Source organism: Oncorhynchus clarkii, chromosome 7, assembly GCF_045791955.1.
Source record: "Oncorhynchus clarkii lewisi isolate Uvic-CL-2024 chromosome 7, UVic_Ocla_1.0, whole genome shotgun sequence".
In the NCBI taxonomy this organism is placed as follows: domain Eukaryota; kingdom Metazoa; phylum Chordata; class Actinopteri; order Salmoniformes; family Salmonidae; genus Oncorhynchus; species Oncorhynchus clarkii.
Window position 1 is genome coordinate 9,730,021 of NC_092153.1, and position 27,327 is coordinate 9,757,347.

At 45.5% G+C, this 27,327-nt stretch overlaps 1 protein-coding gene across 1 annotated transcript; it reads right to left on the reverse strand.

Annotated features, from left to right (window-relative positions):
• Positions 1-1,604: 1,604 nt before the first annotated feature.
• LOC139414074 (prolactin receptor-like) lies at positions 1,605-25,156 on the reverse strand. Its single transcript, XM_071161957.1, has 8 exons — positions 25,047-25,156; positions 13,171-13,312; positions 10,037-10,206; positions 7,620-7,798; positions 6,694-6,847; positions 6,461-6,548; positions 6,144-6,213; positions 1,605-4,160 (listed from the first exon to the last, which is right to left on the reverse strand). Exons 1-8 carry the CDS (start codon positions 25,135-25,137, stop codon positions 3,435-3,437), a joined length of 1,620 nt encoding a protein of 539 aa, XP_071018058.1. The 5' UTR covers positions 25,138-25,156; the 3' UTR covers positions 1,605-3,434.
• Positions 25,157-27,327: the final 2,171 nt, after the last annotated feature.

Sequence of the window (27,327 nt, forward strand, 5' to 3'; positions counted from 1 at the left end):
TCCACAGGGCCAGTGTAACAGACTAACCAAGGTCCATCCACAGGGCCAGCGTAACAGACTAACCAAGGTCCATCCACAGGGCCAGTGTAACAGACTAACCAAGGTCCATCCACAGGGCCAGTGTAACAGACTAACCAAGGTCCATCCACAGGGCCAGTGTAACAGACTAACCAAGGTCCATCCACAGGGCCAGTGTAACAGACTAACCAAGGTCCATCCACAGGGCCAGTGTAACAGACTAACCAAGGTCCATCCACAGGGCCAGTGTAACAGACTAACCAAGGTCCATCCACAGGGCCAGTGTAACAGACTAACCAAGATCCATCCACAGGGCCAGTGTAACAGACTAACCAAGGTCCATCCACAGGGCCAGTGTAACAGACTAACCAAGGTCCATCCACAGGGCCAGTGTAACAGACTAACCAAGGTCCATCCACAGGGCCAGTGTAACAGACTAACCAAGGTCCATCCACAGGGCCAGTGTAACAGACTAACCAAGGTCCATCCACAGGGCCAGTGTAACAGACTAACCAAGGTCCATCCACAGGGCCAGTGTAACAGACTAACCAAGGTCCATCCACAGGGCCAGTGTAACAGACTAACCAAGGTCCATCCACAGGGCCAGTGTAACAGACTAACCAAGGTCCATCCACGGGGCCAGTGTGTGTAACAGACTAACCAAGGTCCATCCACAGGGCCAGTGTAACAGACTAACCAAGGTCCATCCACAGGGCCAGTGTAACAGACTAACCAAGGTCCATCCACAGGGCCAGTGTAACAGACTAACCAAGGTCCATCCACAGGGCCAGTGTAACAGACTAACCAAGGTCCATCCACAGGGCCAGTGTAACAGACTAACCAAGGTCCATCCACAGGGCCAGTGTAACAGACTAACCAAGGTCCATCCACAGGGCCAGTGTAACAGACTAACCAAGGTCCATCCACAGGGCCAGTGTAACAGACTAACCAAGGTCCATCCACAGGGCCAGTGTAACAGGCTAACCAAGGTCCATCCACAGGGCCAGTGTAACAGACTAACCAAGGTCCATCCACAGGACCAGTGTAACAGACTAACCAAGGTCCATCCACAGGGCCAGTGTAACAGACTAACCAAGGTCCATCCACAGGGCCAGTGTAACAGACTAACCAAGGTCCATCCACAGGGCCAGTGTAACAGACTAACCAAGGTCCATCCACAGGGCCAGTGTAACAGACTAACCAAGGTCCATCCACAGGGCCAGTGTAACAGACTAACCAAGGTCCATCCACAGGGCCAGTGTAACAGACTAACCAAGGTCCATCCACAGGGCCAGTGTAACAGACTAACCAAGGTCCATCCACAGGGCCAGTGTAACAGACTAACCAAGGTCCATCCACAGGGCCAGTGTAACAGACTAACCAAGGTCCATCCACAGGGCCAGTGTAACAGACTAACCAAGGTCCATCCACAGGGCCAGTGTAATAGGAACACAGTGTTTTAGTACAAAGTATTTAAGCTACTCGTTGCATCATATCGTACTGTGTGTGTTATCATCGTTATCCAGTGTGTTAAATGGCTAATGAACTGCTTCCGATGTTATTAAACTGTACCCCGACATTTCAAATGCTCTGAGACTGGTTTATTTCACAGGTGATGTATATTATTTGTTTCTCCATGTTTCTTTCAGAAAACAATGCATATATTTAGTGTAAAAATCCTCTGAAAATATTAGACTGCCATCCACACACCTTCAAGGTTATCTTCCTAGCATCTGGGAGCGTCTTACTTTTGTCATTATAAAAGCCTCCATTGTCTAAATAGCACACATGCCCTCCTATTCACCAGGAAAGCTTGTCAAAGAAGATTTTATGAAGAAATCACTGTGAAAAACACATCTACTCAAGTATGTGTGTGTGGTGAAAATGTCTTGTTCCTGTACATAACATTAGACGCTTTAACCATTGTTTGTCCACTTCAGAAGATGTGTTTTCTCCCTACTCGTCTGGTCGCCTCATTTTCTATGTAAAAATCAATCAAATGATCACAGTGCTCTTTTCTTTAGCCTCCTGTCTTTTCTCCCCTGAGAGAGCTGCATGTGTTATGTTCTGGTAAATAAGTGCTTTCAAATCCAGCATGTAGTTAATAGTCAGAGCACATGTAGCACTGCATAGTGAAGGCTGTTTTACAGACCGAAAATTATAAATTTTACCAAAAATGACCATCACTTGTTTTGAATACAGTGCAATCTGTAGTTTCATTTCTGACCAAAAATTCAAGAAAAGGAAAACAAGTTTTGAGTGTATGCATGTTTGTGCCGTCACACGGGACTGAAAGTAGACTGCACCTTTACTGGGTTGACTTCCTACTGTATGTTTGGTTGAGTTCCTGAGTATGTTATACAGTTAAATCTGGGATTTAGTTCATGGATTGAACCCAGACAGTTCACTTTCTAAGTGTACTTTACTGTTATCATTATTATTATTATAACATTGCCTCGTTATATTTCTCGTCAATAGTGCATTTGATATATTAACGTATTTAATAATTACAATAATTTCTCTCTAAAAATACATTTATATTTGAAGAAGTGTACTGCTCTCTTGGTCTGGGTGTTCAGATCTTTGGTGTGCTCCACTGTTCTCTAAATGCAGGCTAACTTCTGCCAGGGCCTCAGAACGGCTATGACTGGTCTCAGTGAAGTACAACTGATATTCTTGCATTCGTCAAACTTTTCACCTAAATCCAATTAAATGAGTTCACAGAGCCCTAAAACCTGACTGTTAAAAATCGAAGCGTCTTTCACAGAGTGGTTGGTCATTAATTCTACATCCAACAACAAGAGAGTTCGCAGGCATTATTATCTAACAAGATTGGACCGAAGAACAGGTGAGTATATTGACCTTTCAGTGACTCAGTCCACACAACAACAGTTGTAGTTCTACAGAGAATCTATTGTTATTGTTCAATTCACTTTGCAAGTTTATGTTTTTTTTCATCTTGTCAGATTTTCTGCGTCAAAAGGAATCCATCTTGTATCCCGACCTCGGTTCTGCTCTGAAAGAAAACCTCACAGTCAAATGCTGCATCTCTGATTCCCCGCAGAGAGAATGTAGTCTGAACATGGTCCCTGCCATATCAGCAGTGAATAGAGGTGGCAGCAGTGTCTGTCCAGCAGTGTCACTGTCATTTGGCAGGCAAGGGGGAGGGGGGGGATAGACACAGAGGACTCATGTCCCAGGCCGGTGCACTCACAAAAACACATCATTATGTTAGTATATTAAGTAAGTATATTCAAAGGTCCATCCATGAGTTAACATCCTCATTTTAGCCTGGAGTAATTCCTGTTGCTGTGTGTGTGTGTGTGTGTGTGTGTGTGTGTGTGTGTGTGTGTGTGTGTGTGTGTGTGTGTGTGTGTGTGTGTGTGTGTGTGTGTGTGTGTGTGTGTGCTAACTGGTCACACCCTGTTGCCCTGTGTGCCTGTGGTTCCAGGCAGTAAAGGCACAGCCACTTCACTCTGCTCCACACTCTCTGTCTCCACCTCTGTCTCTACCACTGTCTCTCCCGGAGCACTCCCGTTGGCTACTGCCTCCATCTTCTTAGCCAGGTAGTCATCTAACTGGCTGCTCTTCTCCAGCCCTCCTTCCTCTAGCTCCTCCTCCAGCTGTACATAGGGGCTGTGTTTCAGGTGGTTGGGCAGGCATGGCACCAGATGCACTTGTCCTTTGTCACCCAGCACGTTCACGCACGTGTAGAAGTCCTGGGTGGATGATGGGGGCGGGGCCTGCTGGTCCGTAGGCGGGACGGGGGTGGGATCCACCATCATGCTGTAGTCAGTGCCCGGGAAGACCAGAAGCTCCGGTTGGTCGGGGTTTGCTCTTGGCCATTCCCACGCGGTCGGGAAGGCTTCCATTGGAGCCTGGCAGTAAGGGGCGGGGACTGGGGTGTAAGAGGCGGGGACTGGTGTATAAGGGGCGTGGCTGGAGGTTGTCTGGACCAGTAGTTGGCTGTGGATGGCCATATCATAATCCTCCTTCCAGACTGCTAGGGCCCCCGGGGGAGCCTGGAGAGATTGGTTGCTGTCCATGGTGACAGGATCCCAGACATCCTCCTCGCTGTAGCTTGGGGGCTTATAGCCATGGAAGGAGATGAAATGACGGTTGATCTCATCAAAGCCCCCTTTCTGAGAGAGAAGGAAGGAGGAGAAAGATGAGAAGGAGGGAGGAGAAAAGGAGAAAGGAAGGTGAGTGGATAGAGAAGATGGGAAGAGGAGGGGTTAGAGAAGATAGGAAGGGGAGGGGATAGAGAAGATAGGAAGGGTAGGGGATAGAGAAGATAGGAAGAGTAGGGGTTAGAGAAGATAGGAAGGGGAGGGGATAGAGAAGATAGGAAGGGGAGGGGATAGAGAAGATAGGAAGGGGAGGGGTTAGAGAAGATAGGAAGGGGAGGGGATAGAGAAGATAGGAAGGGGAGGGGATAGAGAAGATAGGAAGGGGAGGGGTTAGAGAAGATAGGAAGGGGAGGGGTTAGAGAAGATAGGAAGGGGAGGGGATAGAGAAGATAGGAAGTGGAGGGGATAGAGAAGATAGGAAGGGGAGGGGTTAGAGAAGATAGGAAGGGGACAGAGAAGATAGGAAGGGGAGGGGATAGAGAAGATAGGAAGGGGACAGAGAAGATAGGAAGGGGAGGGGTTAGAGAAGATAGGAAGGGGGGGTTAGAGAAGATAGAAAGGGGAGGGGATAGAGAAGATAGGAAGGGGACAGAGAAGATAGGAAGGGGAGGGATTAGAGAAGATAGGAAGGGGACAGAGAAGATCGGAAAGGGAGGGGTTAGAAAAGATAGGAAGTGGAGGGTTTAGTGAAGATAGGAAGGGGAGGGGTTAGAGAAGATAGGAAGGGGAGGGGACAGAGAAGATAGGAAGGGGAGGGATTAGAGAAAATAGGAAGGGGACAGAGAAGATAGGAAGAGGGGGGGGGGAAGAGAAGATAGGAAGGGGAGGGGACAGAGAAGATAGGACGGGGAGGGATTAGAGAAGATAGGAAGGGGACAGAGAAGATATGAAGGGGAGGGGTTAGAGAAGATAGGAAGGGGAGGGGATAGAGAATATAGGAAGGGGAGGGGTTAGAGAAGATAGGAAGGGGACAGAGAAGATAGGAAGGGGAGGGGATAGAGAAGATAGGAAGGGGAGGGGACAGAGATAATAGGACGGGGAGGGATTAGAGAAGATAGGAAGGGGACAGAGAAGATTGGAAGGGGAGGGGTTAGAGAAGATAGGAAGGGGAGGGGTTAGAGAAGATAGGAAGGGGAGGGGTTAGAGAAGATAGGAAGGGGATGGGATAGAGAAGATAGGAAGGGGAGGGGTTAGTGAAGATAGGGGATAGAGAAAGAGTGGATAGAGAAGATATGAAGGGGAGGGGATAGAGAAGATAGGGGATAGAGAAGATAGGAAGGGGAGGGGATAGAGAAGATAGGGATGGAGAAGGAGTGGATAGAGAAGATAGGAAGGGGAGGGGTTAGAGAAGATAGGAAGGGGAGGGGATAGAGAAGATAGGGGATAGAGGAGTGGATAGAGAAGATAGGAAGGAGAGGGGATAAAGAAGATAGGGGATAGAGAAGGAGTGGATAGAGAAGATAGGAAGGGGAGGGGATAGAGAAGATAGGGGATAGAGAAGGAGTGAATAGAGAAGATAGGAAGGGGAGGGGATAGAGAAGATAGGGATGGAGAAGGAGTGGATAGAGAAGATAGGAAGGGGAGGGGTTAGAGAAGATAGGAAGGGGAGGGGATAGAGAAGATAGGGGATAGAGGAGTGGATAGAGAAGATAGGAAGGGGAGGGGATAAAGAAGATAGGGGATAGAGGAGTGGATAGAGAAGATAGGAAGGGGAGGGGATAAAGAAGATAGGAAGGGGAGGGCTTAGAGAAGATAGGAAGGGGAGGGGATAGAGAAAATAGGGGATAGAGAAGGAGTGGATAGAGAAGATAGGAAGGGGAGGGGATAAAGAAGGTAGGAAGGGGAGGGCTTAGAGAAGATAGGAAGGGGATTGATGGATAGAAAAAAATAGAAAAACAAATGACTCAGTGAAGCTTGACAATGAGTTATAAGTCATCAGGTTGGTGTGTGTGTGTGCGTGTGTGTGTGTGTGTGTGTGTGTATGTGTGTATTTACCTTCAGAAGCAGGGGATTGATGCCTCTGATGCGTGGTTTGGGAATTGGAGGCAGAAGGAATGCTTTTATCCTACAGCGAAAGAGAGAACCATCAATACACTTTCTACATTTATATTTCATGATATTACAGCCTATGTAGCATGTGTCTGTAATATAGAAGGGTTTATATATCAATACAAGATCACTCCTGCACACATTTATCTCTAAACCTGTCCTTTATGTAAAGAATAAAACGCTGTGTCTTAAGTATTTGAAAGAAATCAAACATGTATTTGATGTTTATATAGTTGTTTACGTGTGTGTGTGTGCTTCCCTACCTCTTGCCCTGTAGGATAATTCCAAAGCCGATGACTAGCAACAACATGACCCCAACACCGGTCACCAAAAGCAGAGCCAGCAGCTTATCTGTAAGGGACAAAGACAGCACACGTCTAGATCATTCCGTATGCCAACACAGTAATATGGGTCATACAACAGTGCTTCAGATTAGGAGTTGACTGTGGGTAGGTGCAGACAGTAACTGAATCATCAGACAGTTAAGAGTCCCTACCGGGGGTAGATTTGACTGGGACACAGAGTAGGACAGGGGTGCTCCACTTGCTCCAGAGGCCGTTGTTGCGGGAACGGCATCTCACCCTGACAATGTACTCTCCTACCGGCAGATCCAGCAGCTCCAGCCAAGGCTCTCTCAGCAAGCCCTTCACCTGCAGACACACAGGGGGCGATAGTGAGCTGTCAGTAGCAGTTACAGTACACATACATCATTTAGTAGATGCTCTTATCCAGAGCAATTTACAGTAGTGAGTGCATACTTTTTCATACATTTTTCATACATTTTTCATACTGGTCCCCCATGGGAATCAAACCCACAACCCTGGCGTTGCAAGCGCCATGCTCTACCAACTGAGCTACACGTGATAGAGGTGACAGAAGGTGATAGAGTAGTATGATACTGGTTAAAGTGACAGTTTATATCTGATACTGTTGAAATAATATATACTGTTAATATATAATATATACTGTTTAAAAAAGATCCTTCACCGTTCAGCCAGACTAAACCAACTAAACCTGCGTTTCTGTTTGTTTCTGTTCTTTCTCTTCTCTCATCTGACAAAGAGGCAGGATCATCGGTCGTAACGTGGGTAACAGACAAACTCCCGGTTTAACTGTGAAATAAGCACATCTTGCTCTTAAAGAATCAATCATGGACATGACATGCTTCCCACGTCACACGCTTAACACCCTCAAATGGTGTTGATAAACACTGCAACTACACCCCTTCCTCTCTCTCCCCCTCTCTCTTTCTACCTATCTTTCCCACTCTCCCTCTTTCTCTCACGCGCTCTCTCTCTCTCTCGCTCTCTCTCTCACTCTCTCTCTATCTCTCTCCCTCTCTCTCTCTCTCCCTCTCTCTCTCTCTCTCCCTCTCTCTCTCTCGCTCTCTCTCTCTCTCTCTCTCTCTCTCTCTCTCTCTACCTTCCAGTTGTTGGGCTCGGCGATGCGTCGGTACTGCAGCTCGAAGACCAGGGTGATCCAACCGTACTGGATGTGGGAGGGATTGGGGTAAACCCAGGACACCATGGCGGTGCGGCCAGCTTCCTCCTCCGTCTCGTTCAACAGGGTATAGGTCAAGTTAACCGGAGCCTCTGTCTCCACTGCAGACAGACAGACAGACAGACAGACAGACAGCGGAGAGAGCGTTAGGACATGGACAGAGAGGGAAGAAGTGAAGCCAAGAAAACTGCATGGCGTGGGCTTGTTATGGTTGTATGCTTCACAGGGAGCAAAGAAGAGCTAGAACGTAAGGTGAAAGGAAAAGGCCTAGGCTGGCAGTCAGGGGGAGGGGAGAATACACAATGAACAGCAAACAGGATGTGGAGGGACAACAGAGGAGACAACAAGCAACATGCTGAGGTAATGGTACGTGAATGGGGTTATCTTTTATAATGAACATGGAGAAAGGCCAGTTGGAAGGGGTATCAGAGTAAGAAGGGGAAGTTGAATAGGTTCTGAATGACACATCTCTATTGTTACCGTGAGAAAAAGCCAAGAGCCTGGAGAGGAACCCTTCTATTTTCCTTCACATGCGTTACTATTCTCTGTGCATACGGAAGCACAATGTAGACATGAGTGGTGACTGTTTGCAATGCGCATACAGTATTGAACATTCACATGCACATGCACGTGTACACAAACACACACACACAAATCAGGGTGCTCTTTCCATCGGCTTTGGGAGTGCACTCACTGATGGAGAAGTAAGGGGAACAGAATGTCTCTGATGGGATCAGATGTGCCCTGCTGGGAGGGGACTAACTCCCATTGGACTGGGTTGAAATGAGGAAGAGCTGACGTCACACACACAGGGAGAGGAGGCGTGGCCGACGCCAGACACACAGGAAGAGACATCACAAATATCAGACACAACAGTGGGTTAACACAACAGTCATAGGTTGAGCCGAAATAGCACCCTATTCCATATACTACAGTGTACTGAAATAGCACCCTATTCCCCTTAGGTTCTGGTCAAAAGTAGCACACTATCTAGGGCAACTAGAAAGGCAACTAGATTCAGCTGTGGGACGACTTTTGTTGGAGCTAATGGTTGGGGGGCTGGAAAATAATTATAATAATTTGTACACTGCAAATTGACCACAACTATGCCCCAAAAGAGATTGTATTTGAAAATAACAGTAATAATAATTTCATACCTTGATTACATTGAGACAACATCACGTATTTCTCTTTTTATTTACATTTGTGTGAATACTTGGGAACAGATTTCCTAAATTAAACTCAATTTTAGATGAATTGTTGCTGATTTTACAGTTTTTTTTTTGGGGGGGGGGGGGGGGGGGGGTAAGAGAAATCGTTAGCCAGATGGTTTTAGATCTCGGGAACAGGATGCCGTTCCAGACTGAGTGGAGCCCCCAGGTGGTCTATATCAGGGGTTCCCAAACTTTTCCACTTGGGGCCCCCATTGCAGCATTGGGGAACAGCCTGCGCCCCCCCCACACATGCGCCATGTCTATTTCTATGGGCACAAGCTCTGTTCATGACACAAACTGTTCACACCCTTAGTTTAGCAGGTTTCTGTAATTCTACACATTTTGTCATGGGGTGAAAATAACATTTATCAGTTTTAAAGCTAATTTTATTGCAATTCTATTCATTTTGCCATGTCCAATGTGTATGTATACATGTTATATTTGAGTGACTAAAAACTTCCAACAATATCTATGGGCAAAAAACATATATAAATACACTTTAGCTGACATGGGCTAGTTGAGCTGGACATTTCTGACAAGTTATAAATAGCTCTCTAAGTTATGTAATGACTGACATGACAAGAGGAACTGATGATGTACTACCCAATTTTGACCCAGTTTGACCGTGGTCTATATCACCCTGTTCCTATATCATCCACATCCAGGCAGGGGTCTATATCACCCTGTACCTATATCATCCACATCCAGGCAGTGGTCTATATCACCCTGTACCTATATCAGCCACATCCAGACAGTGGTCTATATCTCGCTGTACCTATATCAGCCACGTCCAGACAGTGGTCTATATCACCCTGTACCTATATCATCCACATCCAGACAGTGGTCTATATCACCCTGTACCTATATCATTCACATCCAGACAGTGGCCTATATCACCCTGTACCTATATCATCCACATCCAGACAGTGGTCTATATCACCCTGTACCTATATCAGCCACACCCAGACAGTGATTTATCTCTCCCTGTACCTATATCAGCCACGTCCAGACAGTGGTCTATATCACCCTGTACCTATATCATCAGCCACACCCAGACAGTGATTTATATCTCCCTGTACCTATATCATCAGCCACACCCAGACAGTGATTTATCTCTCCCTGTACCTATATCAGCCACGTCCAGACAGTGGTCCTTGGAGCTGAACACTCCGTGGGAGGTCCTGGCCATCACGTTCATGCAGTATATGGTCCAGATTGACGTGTGGCCGCTGTCAAAGTGACAACTGTTGGGGCCGCCCGTTACATAGTCTGGACACTCACGCCTCGGCCCCTTTCTGTGACAAACAAGAAAGGAATGATATGGTCAATTCAATTCAACTCAACTCATTTCTTTGAATGAAGACAGTCTCTTAGGATACATTGTTCCTACACGATTAGATAGAATGAAAATACCTGCATTTATTGGGGGAAAAAGCCTTGAAATTAAAAATTAATCTTAGAGTAATTCAAGGCGTTTTTTTATGAATGCAGGATTTTATCCTCTACCAATCCTGCAACAAGGAGAGTACAAGGTGTGTACTGTGTATATATACAGTATACAGTACATGGTGTGTACATATACAGTATATTGTTCCTGGTGTGTGTATATACAGTGCCTTCGGAAAGTATTCAGACCCCTTGTCTTTTTCCACATTTTGTTACGTTACAGCCTTGTTCTAAAATTTATTAAATAAAATAAAAAACTCAGCAATCTACACACAATACACCATAATCACATATCCGGTTTATTTACATTTTTGCACATTCATAAAAAACAAAACAGAAATACCTTATTTACATAAGTATTCAGACCCTTTGCTACGAGACTCGAAATTGAGCTCAGGTGCATCCTGTTTCCATTGATCGTTCTTGAAATGTTTCTACAACTTGATTGGAGTCCACCTGTGGTAAATTCAATTGATTGGACATGATTAGGGGCGGCAGGGTAGCCTAGTGGTTAGAGCGTTGGACTAGTAACCGGAAGGTTGCAAGTTCTAACCTCTGTGCTGACAAGGTACAAATCTGTCATTCTGAACAGGCAGTTAACCCACTGTTCCTAGGCTGTCATTGAAAATAAGAATTTGTTCTTAACTGACTTGCCTAGTTAAATAATGGTAGAATATATACTTTTTTTTTTAAAGGTCCCACAGTTGCCAGTGCACGTCAGTGCAAAAGCCATGATGTCTAAGGAATTGTCTGTAGAGCTTCGAGACAGGATTGCATCGAGGCACAGATCTGGGGAAGGGTACCAAAACATTTATGCAGCATTGAAGGTCCCCAAGAACACAGTGGCCTCCATCGTTCTGAAATGGAAGAAGTATGGAACCACAAAGACTTTTCCTAGAGCTGGCCGCCCAGCCAAACTGAGCAATCGTGGGAGAAGGGCCTTGGTCTGGGAGGTGACCAAGAACCCAATGGTTACTCTGAAAGAGCTCCAGAGTTCCTCTGTGGAGATCGGAGAACCTTCCAGAAGGACAACCATCTCTGCAGCACTCCAGAAATCAGGCCTTTATGGTAGAGTGGCCAGACGGAAGTCTTTCCACAGTAAAAGGCACATGACAGCCCGCTTGGAGTTTGCCAAAAGGAACCTAAAGGACTCTCAGACCATGAGAAACAAGATTCTCTGGTCTGATGAAACCAAGATTGAACTCTTTGGCCTGAATGCCAAGCATCACGTCTGGAGGAAACCTGGCACCACTCCTACGGTGAAGCATGATCTGGTTAGACTGACTGTAAAGTCTCCTTCCAGACCCATATCAAACATCTCCAATCCAAAGTTGGAATTGGCTAGAATTGGCTTTTGCAACAAAGCATCCTTCACTCATGCTGCCAAACATACCCTCGTAAAACTGACCATCCAACCAATCCTCGACTTTGGCGATGTCATTTACAAAATAGCCTCCAATACCCTACTCAACAAATTGGATGCAGTCTATCACAGTGCCATCCGTTTTGTCACCAAAGCCCCATATACTACCCACCATTGCGACCTGTACGCTCTCGTTGGCTGGCCCTCGCTTCATACTCGTCGCCAAACCCACTGGCTCCATGTCATCTACAAGACCCTGCTAGGTAAAGTCCCCCCTTATCTCAGCTCGCTGGTCACCATAGCATCTCCCACCTGTAGCACACGCTCCAGCAGGTATATCTCTCTAGACACCCCCAAAACCAATTCTTTCTTTGGCCGCCTCTCCTTCCAGTTCTCTGCTGCCAATGACTGGAACGAACTACAAAAATCTCTGAAACTGGAAACACTTATCTCCCTCACTAGCTTTAAGCACCAACTGTCAGAGCAGCTCACAGATTACTGCACCTGTACATAGCCCACCTATAATTTAGCCCAAACAACTACCTCTTTCCCTACTGTATTTAGTTTATTTTATTTATTTATTTATTTTGCTCCTTTGCACCCCATTATTTGTATTTCTACTTTGCACATTCTTCCATTGAAAATCTACCATTCCAGTGTTTTACTTGCTATATTGTATTTACTTTGCCACCATGGCCTTTTTTTGCCTTTACCTCCCTTCTCACCTCATTTGCTCACATCGTATATAGACTTGTTTATACTGTATTATTGACTGTATGTTTGTTTTACTCCATGTGTAACTCTGTGTCGTTGTATCTGTCGAACTGCTTTGCTTTATCTTGGCCAGGTCGCAATTGTAAATGAGAACTTGTTCTCAACTTGCCTACCTGGTTAAATAAAGGTGTTCTCAACTTGCCTACCTGGTTAAATAAAGGTGTTCTCAACTGGCCTACCTGGTTAAATAAAGGTGTTCTCAACTGGCCTACCTGGTTAAATAAAGGTGAAATAAAAATAAAAATAAATGATGGTGGCAGGGATGTTTTTCAGCGGCAGCGACTGGGAGAATAGTCAGGATTGAGGGAAAGATGAACAGAGCAAAGTACAGAGAGATCCTTGATGAAAACCTGCTCCAGAGCACTCAGGACCTCAAACTGGGACAAAGGTTCACCTTCCAACAAGACAACAACCCTAAGCACAACGCAGGAGTGGCTTCGGGGTCAAGTCTCTGAATGTCCTTTAGAGGCCCAGCCAGATCCCGGACCTGAACCCGATCTAACATCTCTGGAGAGACCTGAAAATAGCTGTGTTTTCACTTTGTCATTATGGGGTATTGTGTGTAGATTGAGGAGGACATATTTTTATTTCATCCATTTTAGAATAAGGCTGTAACTTAATAAAATGTGGATCAAGGGGTCTGAATACAAATGCACTGTACAGTAATAGTACGTACTCTAAGGAGTAGGTGAGGCTGTAGGTGACGTTGTCGTCACTCTCGGAGTTGTTGTCAAGGGGATGCCACCAGCAGGTGAAGACCTCCATGTTGGGCGAGCGGCAGTAGTAGATGTGGGGCCGGGTCGTCACGGCAACAGCACCTGGGGGATAAAACGAGAGGTTAATGACTCTAACCATCTCTATGGATATCTGCATTCACTGTCGGCTTTTTTCTAACAGACTGATATATTTTCCTATACACTGTTCTGGTGAATACACGGATCAACAATTTATAAACATGAAGAAATACATGCCAAAATCATTCAGCTATCAAAATAATCCATATTATAAAACATCAGCCTCTTAACATTTCACCGGGCCTCTCAGGTGCCCTGGTTGTCAGGGAAACTCAAATCCAGGTTCATGACATTTGGACTAACGCAAAAAACTGTTAATCCAAGTTTATGACATTTGGGTTAATGCTAATAACTGTTAATCCGTTAACCAGTATAGAAGCTCACAAAGGGTGAGGTGAGTTTGTCTGGATGGCGATGCGGGAACAACCCCATGTGATACAAACTAAGGAAGTTTGAAGTGTTTTGTGAAGTTATTTTCTTCTTATGTCATTGAACTGGAAACAGAGATCTCATATGTTTGAAAACAAACAAAAGCATAGCACACACACTGAAGGGGGGGTCTAGTTGCACCAAAAACAAGTTGACGCTAATATACAGGTTGGTCTTACGACTCTTGTTGAGAGCAGCAGCTGGTAGGAAACTGAACTGAACCCCAAATCAAACAGCAGGACCTCGTGAGAAGGATTACATCTCCAACAGTGACACTCAGGCTGACTGGAACAAACAGTTACTGTTTAAATCCATTTATTTCCCTGAAGAAGCACATTATGTAACTTACAGTGACGTGGATACTTGTATAGACAGTACATTTTTCTTTAATGATTAACCCATGATATGTTTTATGAGGCTATTAAACCATGACAAGTTTTATGAGGCTAATGAACATGACCGTCTTGAATGAGACTGTTCAATTGACAGTTAATGTTCTATGTACAGTATTTCCCATGTCAGGAAATACAGTGTTTTTGAGGCAGTACGGCAGTGACAGACTGACTTGTGTCACACACACACGCACGAACGCACACGCACGCAAATACACACACACACGCACACATATACACACACACACATACACACACACACACTCCCTGCTGTGGAGGTGCATCCAGGTAACATCTGTTGAGAGACTTATAATGAGGTGAGGTCACTAGAGAGAACAGGCCTTGACCTACCCATTGTCTAATGACTGACTGAGATTACTGGTCCATTGAGAAGTATTACTACATACTGTACTTCTTAATGGACCAGTAATCTCAGTCAGTCAGCAAATTAAACAAAAGCAAAGAACCTTGCCAATGGATTTTTTCTGAATCACAAATCCTACTAGGAAAACAGGACCACTCTGGAAACTGGCCTTATAGACTACATGTGACAGGCATATATAACAGTACAGACACTGTGCTGTACTTTAGATAGATATGACATTGGCAGTTTCCTATTCATAGTGTGTGCACGTGTGTGTGCATGTGTGTGTGTGTGTACATGTGGGTGTGTGCAACTAACACTGTTACTGTAGTGAATAGCCATTACCCTCTGGCTAATCCCAGCTGCAGATATCAGTAAACAGGAAGTAGAGGAAACTAGATTTAGAAAAAGGACGACAATGCCTCTGAAGATGTTCCTCCTCTCTACGTTTTCTACCATTCATGTGATCTGGATTTTCTCCCTTCCTTCCCTCCTGGGCAGTGCAGTAATCACCTTACTGTGACATGTATTTCCCATTCCAGTCTCAACTATACCCTGTCTGGGTTGGTTCAATACCATGGTTCTCCCTCCAGCACCAACCTATCCTACACACAGTCCTACGTCAACTCAGCTGTCAGTACCACTAAAGCAGACAGCAACAACTTCCTTCTGTGGTTTGATGGTTCAGCTAGTTCACTACCGGGGCTGTGAGAGCTTACCTCCTCAACTAGCTGAGAGCTCCACTACATATTAGACTATGAACAACCAGCTGAGGGCTTACCTCCACTACATATTAAGACTATGAACAACCAGCTGAGAGCTCCACTACATATTAGACTATGAACAACCAGCTGAGAGCTCCACTACGTATTAGACTATGAACAACCAGCTGAGAGCTGACCTCCACTACGTATTAGACTATGAACAACCAGCTGAGAGCTTACCTCCGCTATGTATTAGACTATGAACAACCAGCTGAGAGCTCCACTACATATTAGACTATGAACAACCAGCTGAGAGCTCCACTACATATTAGACTATGAACAACCAGCTGAGAGCTTACCTCCACTACATATTAGACTATGAACAACCAGCTGAGAGCTCCACTACGTATTAGACTATGAACAACCAGCTGAGAGCTGACCTCCACTACGTATTAGACTATGAACAACTAGCTGAGAGCTCCACTACATATTAGACTATGAACAACCAGCTGAGAGCTTACCTCCACTACATATTAGACTATGAACAACCAGCTGAGAGCTGACCTCCGCTACATATTAGACTATGAACAACCAGCTGAGAGCTTACCTCCACTACGTATTAGACTATGAACAACCAGCTGAGAGCTTACCTCCACTACATATTAGACTATGAACAACCAGCTGAGAGCTTACCTCCGCTATGTATTAGACTATGAACAACCAGCTGAGAGCTCCACTACATATTAGACTATGAACAACCAGCTGAGAGCTCCACTACATATTAGACTATGAACAACCAGCTGAGAGCTCCACTACATATTAGACTATGAACAACCAGCTGAGAGCTCCACTACATATTAGACTGTGAACAACCAGCTGAGAGCTTACCTCCACTACATATTAGACTATGAACAACTAGCTGAGAGCTCCACTACATATTAGACTATGAACAACTAGCTGAGAGCTCCACTACATATTAGACTGTGAACAACCAGCTGAGAGCTTACCTCCACTACATATTAGACTATGAACAACTAGCTGAGAGCTTACCTCCACTACATATTAGACTATGAACAACCAGCTGAGAGCTTACCTCCACTACATATTAGACTATGAACAACCAGCTGAGAGCTCCACTACATATTAGACTGTGAACAACCAGCTGAGAGCTGACCTCCGCTACATATTAGACTATGAACAACCAGCTGAGAGCTGACCTCCGCTATGTATTAGACTATGAACAACCAGCTGAGAGCTTACCTCCGCTACGTATTAGACTATGAACAACCAGCTGAGAGCTTACCTCCGCTACATATTAGACTATGAACAACCAGCTGAGAGCTTACCTCCACTACATATTAAGACTATGAACAACCAGCTGAGAGCTCCACTACATATTAGACTATGAACAACTAGCTGAGAGCTTACCTCCGCTACATATTAGACTATGAACAACCAGCTGAGAGCTCCACTACATATTAGACTATGAACAACTAGCTGAGAGCTTACCTCCGCTACATATTAGACTATGAACAACTAGCTGAGAGCTTACCTCCGCTACATATTAGACTATGAACAACCAGCTGAGAGCTGACCTCCGCTACATATTAGACTATGAACAACCAGCTGAGAGCTTACCTCCACTACATATTAGACTATGAACAACCAGCTGAGAGCTGACCTCCGCTACATATTAGACTATGAACAACTAGCTGAGAGCTTACCTCCGCTACATATTAGACTATGAACAACTAGCTAAGAGGTCCACTACATATTAGACTATGAACAACTAGCTGAGAGCTTACCTCCGCTACATATTAGACTATGAACAACTAGCTGAGAGCTTACCTCCACTACATATTAGACTATGAACAACCAGCTGAGAGCTTACCTCCGCTACATATTAGACTATGAACAACCAGCTGAGAGCTTACCTCCGCTATGTATTAGACTATGAACAACCAGCTGAGAGCTTACCTCCACTACATATTAGACTATGAACAACCAGCTGAGAGCTTACCTCCACTACATATTAGACTATGAACAACCAGCTGAGAGCTTACCTCCACTACATATTAGACTATGAACAACCAGCTGAGAGCTTACCTCCGCTACATATTAGACTATGAACAACCAGCTGAGAGCTCCACTACATATTAGACTATGAACAACCAGCTGAGAGCTTACCTCCGCTACGTATTAGACTATGAACAACCAGCTGAGAGCTTACCTCCACTACATATTAGACTATGAACAACCAGCTGAGAGCTCCACTACATATTAGACTATGAACAACTAGCTGAGAGCTTACCTCCGCTACATATTAGACTATGAACAACCAGCTGAGAGCTCCACTACATATTAGACTATGAACAACCAGCTGAGAGCTTACCTCCGCTACATATTAGACTATGAACAACCAGCTGAGAGCTCCACTACATATTAGACTATGAACAACCAGCTGAGAGCTTACCTCCACTACATATTAGACTATGAACAACCAGCTGAGAGCTGACCTCCACTACATATTAGACTATGAACAACCAGCTGAGAGCTTACCTCCACTACATATTAGACTATGAACAACTAGCTTACTGTACCCCCACTGTATTAGTGCTATGACTGTGGTAATAGAGGGGCTGTGCTGTGAGAGCTTACCTCCACTGCATTCGCACCATTAGGTGCAGTAGTCATAACACTAGTTATAGATGGTGAGTGCTTAATTGAGTAGGATACAGAATACCTGAGACAAATTAGACGGGTCCAGTCAGAGTAAGGTCCTTGTTTATGTGACCTGTTCACCAGATAAGCATCACTGACTTCAGTAGTAGTGTTGCAACATATACTGTAGGCAACCCATCAACATACTTACTGTAACTACACCATATACAGCAGGCAACCCATCATAATACTTACTGTAACTACACCATATACCGTAGGCAACCCATCAACATACTTACCGTAACTACACCATATACAGTAGGCAACCCATCATAATACTTACTGTAACTACACCATATACTGTAGGCAACACATCATAATACTTACTGTAACTACAACATATACAGCAGGCAACCCATCATAATACTTACTGTAACTGCACCATATACAGTAGGCAACCCATCAACATACTTACTGTAACTACACCATATACCGTAGGCAACCCACCATAATACTTACTGTAACTACAACATATACAGCAGGCAACCCATCATAATACTTACTGTAACTACACCATATACAGTAGGCAACCCATCATAATACTTACTGTAACTACAACATATACATAATTTATACATACATACATACATACATACATACAGTACCAGTCAAAAGTTTGGACACACCTACTCATTCAAGGGTTTTTCTTTATTTTTTCTATTTTCTACATTGTAGAATAGTGAAGACATTAAAACTATGAAATAACACATATGGAATCATGTAATAACCAAAAAAGTGTTAAACAAATCAAAATATATTTTAGATTCTTCAAAGTAGCCACCCATTGCCTTGGTGACAGCTTTGCTTACTCTTGGCATTATCTCAACCAGCTTCATGAGGAATGCTTTTCCAACAGGCTTGAAGGAGTTCCCATATACGCCGAGCTGGTTGACAGAATGCCAAGAGTGTGCAAAGCTGTCATCAAGGCAAAGGGTGGCTACTTTGAAGAATCTAAAATATATATATTTGTTTAACACTTTTTTGGTTACTACATGATTCCATGTGTTATTTCATAGTTAGGATGTCTTCACTATTATTCTACAATGTAGGAAATAGTCAAAATAAAGAAAAACCAATGAATGAGTAGGTGTGTCCAAACTTTTGACTGCTACTGTACATACATACATACATACATACATACGTAAGTAAGTAAGTACGTACAAACATACATACATACATACATACATACAGTGGGGCAAAAAACTATTTAGTCAGCCACCAATTGTGCAAGTTCTCCCACTTAAAAAGATGAGAGAGGCCTGTAATTTTCATCATAGGTACACTTCAACTATGACAGACGAAATGAGAAAAAAAATCCAGAAAATCACATTGTAGAATTTTTAATGAATTTATTTGCAAATTATCATGGAAAATAAGTATTTGGTCAGCTACAAACAAGCAAGATTTCTGGCTCTCACAGACCTGTAACTTCTTCTTTAAGAGGCTCCTCTGTCCTCCACTCGTTACCTGTATTAATGGCACCTGTTTGAACTTGTTATCAGTATAAAAGACACCTGTCCACAACCTCAAACAGTCACACTCCAAACTCCGCTATGGCCAAGATCAAAGAGCTGTCAAAGGACACCAGAAACAAAATTGTAGACCTGCCCCAGGCTGGGAAGACTGAATCTGCAATAGGTAAGCAGCTTGGTTTGAAGAAATCAACTGTGGGAGCAATTATTAGGAAATGGAAGACATACAAGACCACTGATAATCTCCCTCGATCTGGGGCTCCACGCAAGATCTCACCCCGTGGGGTCAAAATGATCACAAGAACGGTGAGCAAAAATCCCAGAACCCCACGGGGGGACCTAGTGAATGACCTGCAGAGAGCTGGGACCAAAGTAACAAAGCCCACCATCAGTAACACACTACGCCGCCAGGGACTCAAATCCTGCAGTGCCAGACGTGTCCCCCTGCTTAAGCCAGTACATGTCCGGGCCCGTCTGAAGTTTGCTAGAGAGCATTTGGATGATCCAGAAGAAGATTGGGAGAATGTCATATGGTCAGATGAAACCAAAATATTACTTTTTGGTAAAAACTCAACTCGTCGTGTTTGGAGGTCAAAGAATGCTGAGTTGCATACAAAGAACACCATACCTACTGTGAAACATGGGGGTGGAAACATCATGCTTTGGGGCTGTTTTTCTGCAAAGGGACCAGGACGACTGATCCGTGTAAAGGAAAGAATGAATGGGGTCATGTATCGTGAGATTTTGAGTGAAAACCTCCTTCCATCAGCAAAGGCATTGAAGATGAAACGTGGCTGGGTCTTTCAGCATGACAATGATCCCAAACACACTGCCCGGGCAACGAAGGAGTGGCTTCGTAAGAAGCATTTCAAGGTCCTGGAGTGGCCTAGCCAGTCTCCAGATCTCAACCCCATAGAAAATCTTTGGAGGGAGTTGAAAGTCCGTGTTGCCCAGCAACAGCCCCAAAACATCACTGCTCTAGAGGAGATCTGCATGGAGGAATGGGCCAAAATACCAGCAACAGTGTGTGAAAACCTTGTGAAGACTTACAGAAAACGTTTGACCTCTGTCATTGCCAACAAAGAGTATATAACAAAGTATTGAGATAAACTTTTGTTATTGACCAAATACTTATTTTCCACCATAATTTGCATTCATTAAAAATCCTACAATGTGATTTTCTGGATTTTTTTCTCTCATTTTGTCTGTCATAGTTCAAGTGTACCTATGATGAAAATTACAGGCCTCTCTCATCTTTTTAAGTGGGAGAACTTGCACAATTGGTGGCTGACTAAATAATGTTTGCCCCACTGTACATACATACATATATATATAAAGTAAGTCTTAAGATTGGTTTCTTGACTGCATAATGTTTTATCCAAAGTGCAACAACAACACTAGCATTTTTAGCACCGGAAAATTGAATATTCATCTTACTAAATGAAGCACACTGAAAATGTCACTCATTTGTTCCCTTCTGTCCTTGATCAAGCTTCTGTTCTGTCAAAAGGGAATGTATTGTACTGTACTGTACTGTACTGGCCACATTGTCCATGATGAGTCTCCCACTGTGAGTTCTGAAGAGCTGCAGGGTACACAGACCAGACAGTGTAGGACGTAGTAGAATAGACTTCATGTCCTTCTCTCCACCCTATTCTCCCTGAATGAGTTTACATGCAGATACATTATCTGACGATGATAAACTCATGTAAGGGGAAGATGATGGAAATAGTCTAATACACTGTTACCTTAGCTCAACAACTGCTGCCTTACTTTAACAATTAGCACACTAAGCAGATGGCTTAACCAGGAACAAACTGGTACCTCAGCAGCTCAGCTAAGTATATGATTATTCAGTCGCTTCCATAAACCGATATCAAGGTTTAACCAGACCAACTGTCTTCCTCCCTCTGTAGAGGCAGCGTTGCTATGTCCGTGGAGGCTGGCAGGCAGGTAGGCCTGATATATAATTCACAACTCATGTTCTGTTTTATTCACTGAACAAGCAGCGAAGAGCAGGGTATCACACAAATGACAAGCTGACAACCAGGTTCCACAATGAGAGGATTGCTGCCTGCCCCACATCTGTTACTCAGACTGGAGGGGGAACGAGACAACAGAATTAGGAGCACTGCCTACTTTTGTTTCAGTTAAATGTTTTCCACAGGAAGGATGAAAATGCTGAGTAATAAACCCAAGTGACTGAATAAGAAAATCTCTTCAGTCCTGGTCGACAAGGGTGTGGACTGTGGAGGCATTTTTACATCCTAGAATAAACACAATTTATTATAAATTTAACTAGTTATCTAATTATTGATTTACCTAATCAGCAAGCCTGTGATTAGTTTAATCAGGTGGTGATACACTGACTGTAACTAAAACCTGGGTACCACCTGGACTGAAGAACACTGTTGTAAAGTATTCCACACTACAAAAGAACAAACAACATCGGAAGTCCCTGGACCGTTTCTAAAGAGAGAGCCACCAGCAAGGCATTTGGTCTTAAGCATGGCAGTGGCTGATTCAATGGGGCACACTGGGCTCTCTGTGTCCACTTCTGAGAATTTAGACATTTTTCTCTTGAACTGAACGCTGCTCAACAAACAACAAATGGGTGCCATACAGACTGAACCCATGGAAGGACAGGAATTACCTCCTTTGCCCAAACAAAGTGGAACGGGAGGCACCAGAAATAGAATCCAATGTCAATTGGACCGCAATGTTGCGACTACTGCACAGAGAGACACACAGAGACACAGATACAGCCAAAGAGATACACAGAGACACCCACAGAGATACACAGAGACACCTACAGAGATACACAGAGACACCCACAGAGATACGCAGAGACACCCACAGAGATACACAGAGACACCTACAGAGATACACAGAGACACCCACAGAGATACACAGAGACACCCACAGAGATACACAGAGACACCCACAGAGATACCCACAGAGATACACAGAGACTCACAGAGACACCTACAGAGATACACAGACTCCCACAGAGATACACAGAGACACCCACAGAGATACACAGAGACTCACAGAGACACCCACAGAGATACACAGACTCCCACAGAGATACACAGAGACACCCACAGAGATACACAGATATACACAGAGACACCCAAAGAGATATACAGAGACACTCACAGAGATACACAGAGATTCACAGAGACACCCACAGAGATACACAGACTCCCACAGAGATACACAGAGACACCCACAGAGATACACAGAGACACCCACAGAGATACGCAGAGATACACAGAGACACCCACAGAGATACACAGAGACACCCACAGAGATAAACAGGCAGCCAAAGAGATACACAGAGACACCCACAAAGATACACAGAGACACCCACAGAGATACACAGGGATACACAGAGACACCCACAGAGATACACAGACACCCACAGAGATACACAGAGATTCACAGAGACACCCACAGAGATACACATACTCCCACAGAGATACACAGAGACACCCACAGAGATACACAGAGATACACAGAGACACCCACAGAGATACACAGAGACACCCACAGAGATAAACAGGCAGCCAAAGAGATACATAGAGACACCCATAAGGATACACAGACACCCAGAGATACACAGAGATACACAGACTCCCACAGAGATACACAGAGACACCCACAGAGATACACAGATATACACAGAGACACCCAAAGAGATACACAGAGACACTCACAGATATACACAGAGATTCACAGAGACACCCACAGAGATACACAGACTCCCACAGAGATACACAGAGACACCCACAGAGATACACAGAGACACCCACAGAGATATGCAGAGATACACAGAGACACCCACAGAGATACACAGAGACACCCACAGAGATAAACAGGCAGCCAAAGAGATACACAGAGACACCCACAAAGATACACAGAGACACCCACAGAGATACACAGGGATACACAGAGACACCCACAGAGATACACAGACACCCACAGAGATACACAGAGATTCACAGAGACACCCACAGAGATACACATACTCCCACAGAGATACACAGAGACACCCACAGAGATACACAGAGATACACAGAGACACCCACAGAGATACACAGAGACACCCACAGAGATAAACAGGCAGCCAAAGAGATACATAGAGACACCCATAAGGATACACAGACACCCAGAGATACACAGAGATACACAGAGACACCCACAGAGATACACAGAGACACCTACAGAGATACACAGAGACACCCACAGAGATACACAGAGACACCCACAGAGAAACACAGAGACACCCACAGAGACACCCACAGAGATACACAGAGACACCCACAAAGATACACAGAGACACCCACAGAGATACACAGAGACACCCACAGAGATACACAAAGACACCCACAGAGATACACAGAGATACACAGAGACACCCAAAGAGATACACAGAGACACCCACAGAGATACACAGAGACTCACAGAGACACCCACAGAGATACACAGACTCCCACAGAGATACACAGAGACACCCACAGAGATACACAGATATACACAGAGACACCCAAAGAGATACACAGAAACACTCACAGAGATACACAGAGATTCACAGAGACACCCACAGAGATACACAGACTCCCACAGAGATACACAGAGACACCCACAGAGATACACAGAGACACCCACAGAGATACGCAGAGATACACAGAGACACCCACAGAGATACACAGAGACACCCACAGAGATAAACAGGCAGCCAAAGAGATACACAGAGACACCCACAAAGATACACAGAGACACCCACAGAGATACACAGGGATACACAGAGACACCCACAGAGATACACAGACACCCACAGAGATACACAGAGATTCACAGAGACACCCACAGAGATACACATACTCCCACAGAGATACACAGAGACACCCACAGAGATACACAGAGATACACAGAGACACCCACAGAGATACACAGAGACACCCACAGAGATAAACAGGCAGCCAAAGAGATACATAGAGACACCCATAAGGATACACAGACACCCAGAGATACACAGAGATACACAGAGACACCCACAGAGATACACAGAGACAGCCACAGAGATACACAGACACCCGCAGAGATACACAGAGACACCCACAGAGATACGCAGGCACCGAAAGAGAGACACAGAGACACCCATAGAGATACACAGACACCCACAGAGATACACAGAGATACACAGAGACACCCACAGAGATACACAGAGACACCCACAGAGATACACAGAGACACCCACAGAGATACACAGAGACACACACAGAGATACACACAGAGATACACAGAGATACACAGAGACACCCACAGAGATACACAGAGACACACACAGAGATACACAGAGACACCCACAGAAATACACAGGCAGCCAAAGAGATACATAGAGACACCCATACGGATACACAGACACCCAGAGATACACAGAGATACACAGAGGCACCTACAGAGATACACAGACACCCACAGAGATACACAGAGGCACCCACAGAGACACACACAGAGATACACAGAGACACCCACAGAGATACACTGAGGCACCCACAGAGACACCCACAGAGATACACAGAGGCACCCAAAGAGGCACCCACAGAGACACATAGAGACAGTCTATCTAGTAGACTTTGAGGTCAGTGTGTAGTGGGATGTGTGACTCACCGTCTCTGTGGTCATTGTCTGGCTGTAGAAGGTTCTGGGTCAGGGCACTGCATGCTACCCCGGGCAGGACAAGGACCAGCAGCCACAGCATCACACAGCTGTTCTCCAACGATCTGCCAACACACACGCACGCACGCACGCACGCACGCACGCACGCACGCACGCACGCACGCACGCACACACACACACACACACACACACACACACACACACACACACACACACACACACACACACACACACACACACACAGGATACAGTTACACATCTGACTGGGGGCCTACTGTGTATTTATAAAGTCATCAACATCTGGGTTCATCCCCTGATTCAAATCCCCCTGGGAACAGATGGACTTGTGTGTGTGTGGGTGTGTGTGTTCCTGTGCCTGTGTATAATTCCCTGGGTCAAGTCTGACAAGCCCAAGCCAGTGCCTCTCATCTCAAGACTATTCATGATGTCAGACTGGGAGTTAAATAGAGCTAGAGAGTAGTAGCGTATTCTACTAATCAAGACTAGTGTACATTTATTCAGTTATAGAAGCCCCTTGGAAAAGACCACAGAGCTCACTCAGTCATGTAGGACCGGCCAGCCACAAAGCCATCATTGTCCAATGTTAGCGCCGAGGGTCAGCGATCAGCTGTAAGTAAAGATAAACACGGTGAATAAAAGCAAAGTAAATGTATTTGTAATATTACTCAAAGGTGCTCATTCTAATTTCCTAAACTTTCACTTTAAGGACAGTTTTTGTGATTCTGAAGTGATTTCAGTGATCCTAGTTTACTGTTTCAGTTGGTGGTGGACTGTTGGGGGTTGTTTGAGGCTGTTTGGAGGGTCATCTGGTGACACAGCAGTCAGAACATGGTGACACGTGTTCCGACAAAGCCCAGTAAAGTGTGAGCATTTGAGCCCTAGATATCAAGCCTTTTAGAACTATACTCTAAAGACAAATACTGCACCAAAAAAGCTTAACAGCTTAAAACGGACATCAAGAAAGATAAGAGATTTGCTCCAAACAACTCCCACCGGTCCCTATGTCATCAGACATTGGGGATAATCGGCTTTTTGATCTGTGGCTGAAGCAAGTCACCTGCCTTTCCTTCTCTATCCCCAGCCCCTGCACCCGGCCTCTAACCCCAGCCCCTTCCCCCGGCCTCTATCCCCAGCCCCTGCCCCCGGCCTCTAACCCCAGCCCCTGCCCTCTATCCCCAGCCCCTGGCCTCTAACCCCAGCCCCTGCCCCCGGCCTCTAACCCCAGCCCCTGCCACCGCCCCCGGCCTCTAACCCCAGCCCCTGCCCCCGGCCTCTGCTCCCGGCCTCTAACCCCAGCCCCTGCCCCCGGCCTCTAACCCCAGCCCCCGGCCTCTATCCCCAGCCCTTGCCCCCGGCCTCTAACCCCAGCCCCTGCCCCCGGCCTCTATCCCCAGCCCCTGCCCCCGGCCTCTGCCCCCGGCCTCTAACCCCAGACCCTGCCTCTCCTCCTCTAACCCCAGCCCCTGTCCCTGGCCTCTATCCCCAGCCCCTGCCCCCGGCCTCTATCCCCAGAGCTACACACTTAGATGAAAGGCTTCCAAAAGGGTTTTTCGGCTGTCCCCATAGAATAAACCTTTTTTGTTCCAAATATAACGCTTTTGGTTTCAGGTAGAATTATTTGGGGTTCTATGTAGAACCCTCTGTTTAAAGTGTTCTAAATGAAACTCAAAAAGGGTTCTTCAAAGGGTTTTCCTATGGGGACAGCCGAAGAACCATTTCAAGAGTGTACGTCACTGCTCAAACCCCTGATCCGCTCAGAGGCTGGTGCTTTTTGCCCCCGCCCACATCCTTCACCAAGCAGCCCCTTCCTTTTCCCCCTCCTTCCAAAGCAGCCCCTTCCTTCTCCCCCTCCTTCCCAAGCAGCCCCTTCCTTCTCCCCCTCCTTGACCAAGCTGCCCCTTCCTTTTCCCCCCTCCTTCCAAAGCAGCCCCTTCCTTTTCCCCCTCCTTCCCAAGCAGCCACTTCCTTCTCCCCCTCCTCCCAAGCAGCCCCTTCCTTCTCCCCCTCCTTCCCAAGCAGCCCCTTCCTTCTCCCCTCCTTCCTAAGCATCCCCTTCCTTCTCCCCCTCCTTCCCAAGCAGCCCCTTCCTTTCCCCCTCCTTCCCAAGCTGCCCCTTCCTTCTCCCCCTCCTTCCCAAGCAGCCCCTTCCTTCTCCCCCTCCTTCCCAAGCAGCCCCTTCCTTCTCCCCCTCCTTTCCAAGCAGCCCCTTCCTTCTCCCCCTCCTTCCCAAGCAGCACCTTCCTTTTCCCCC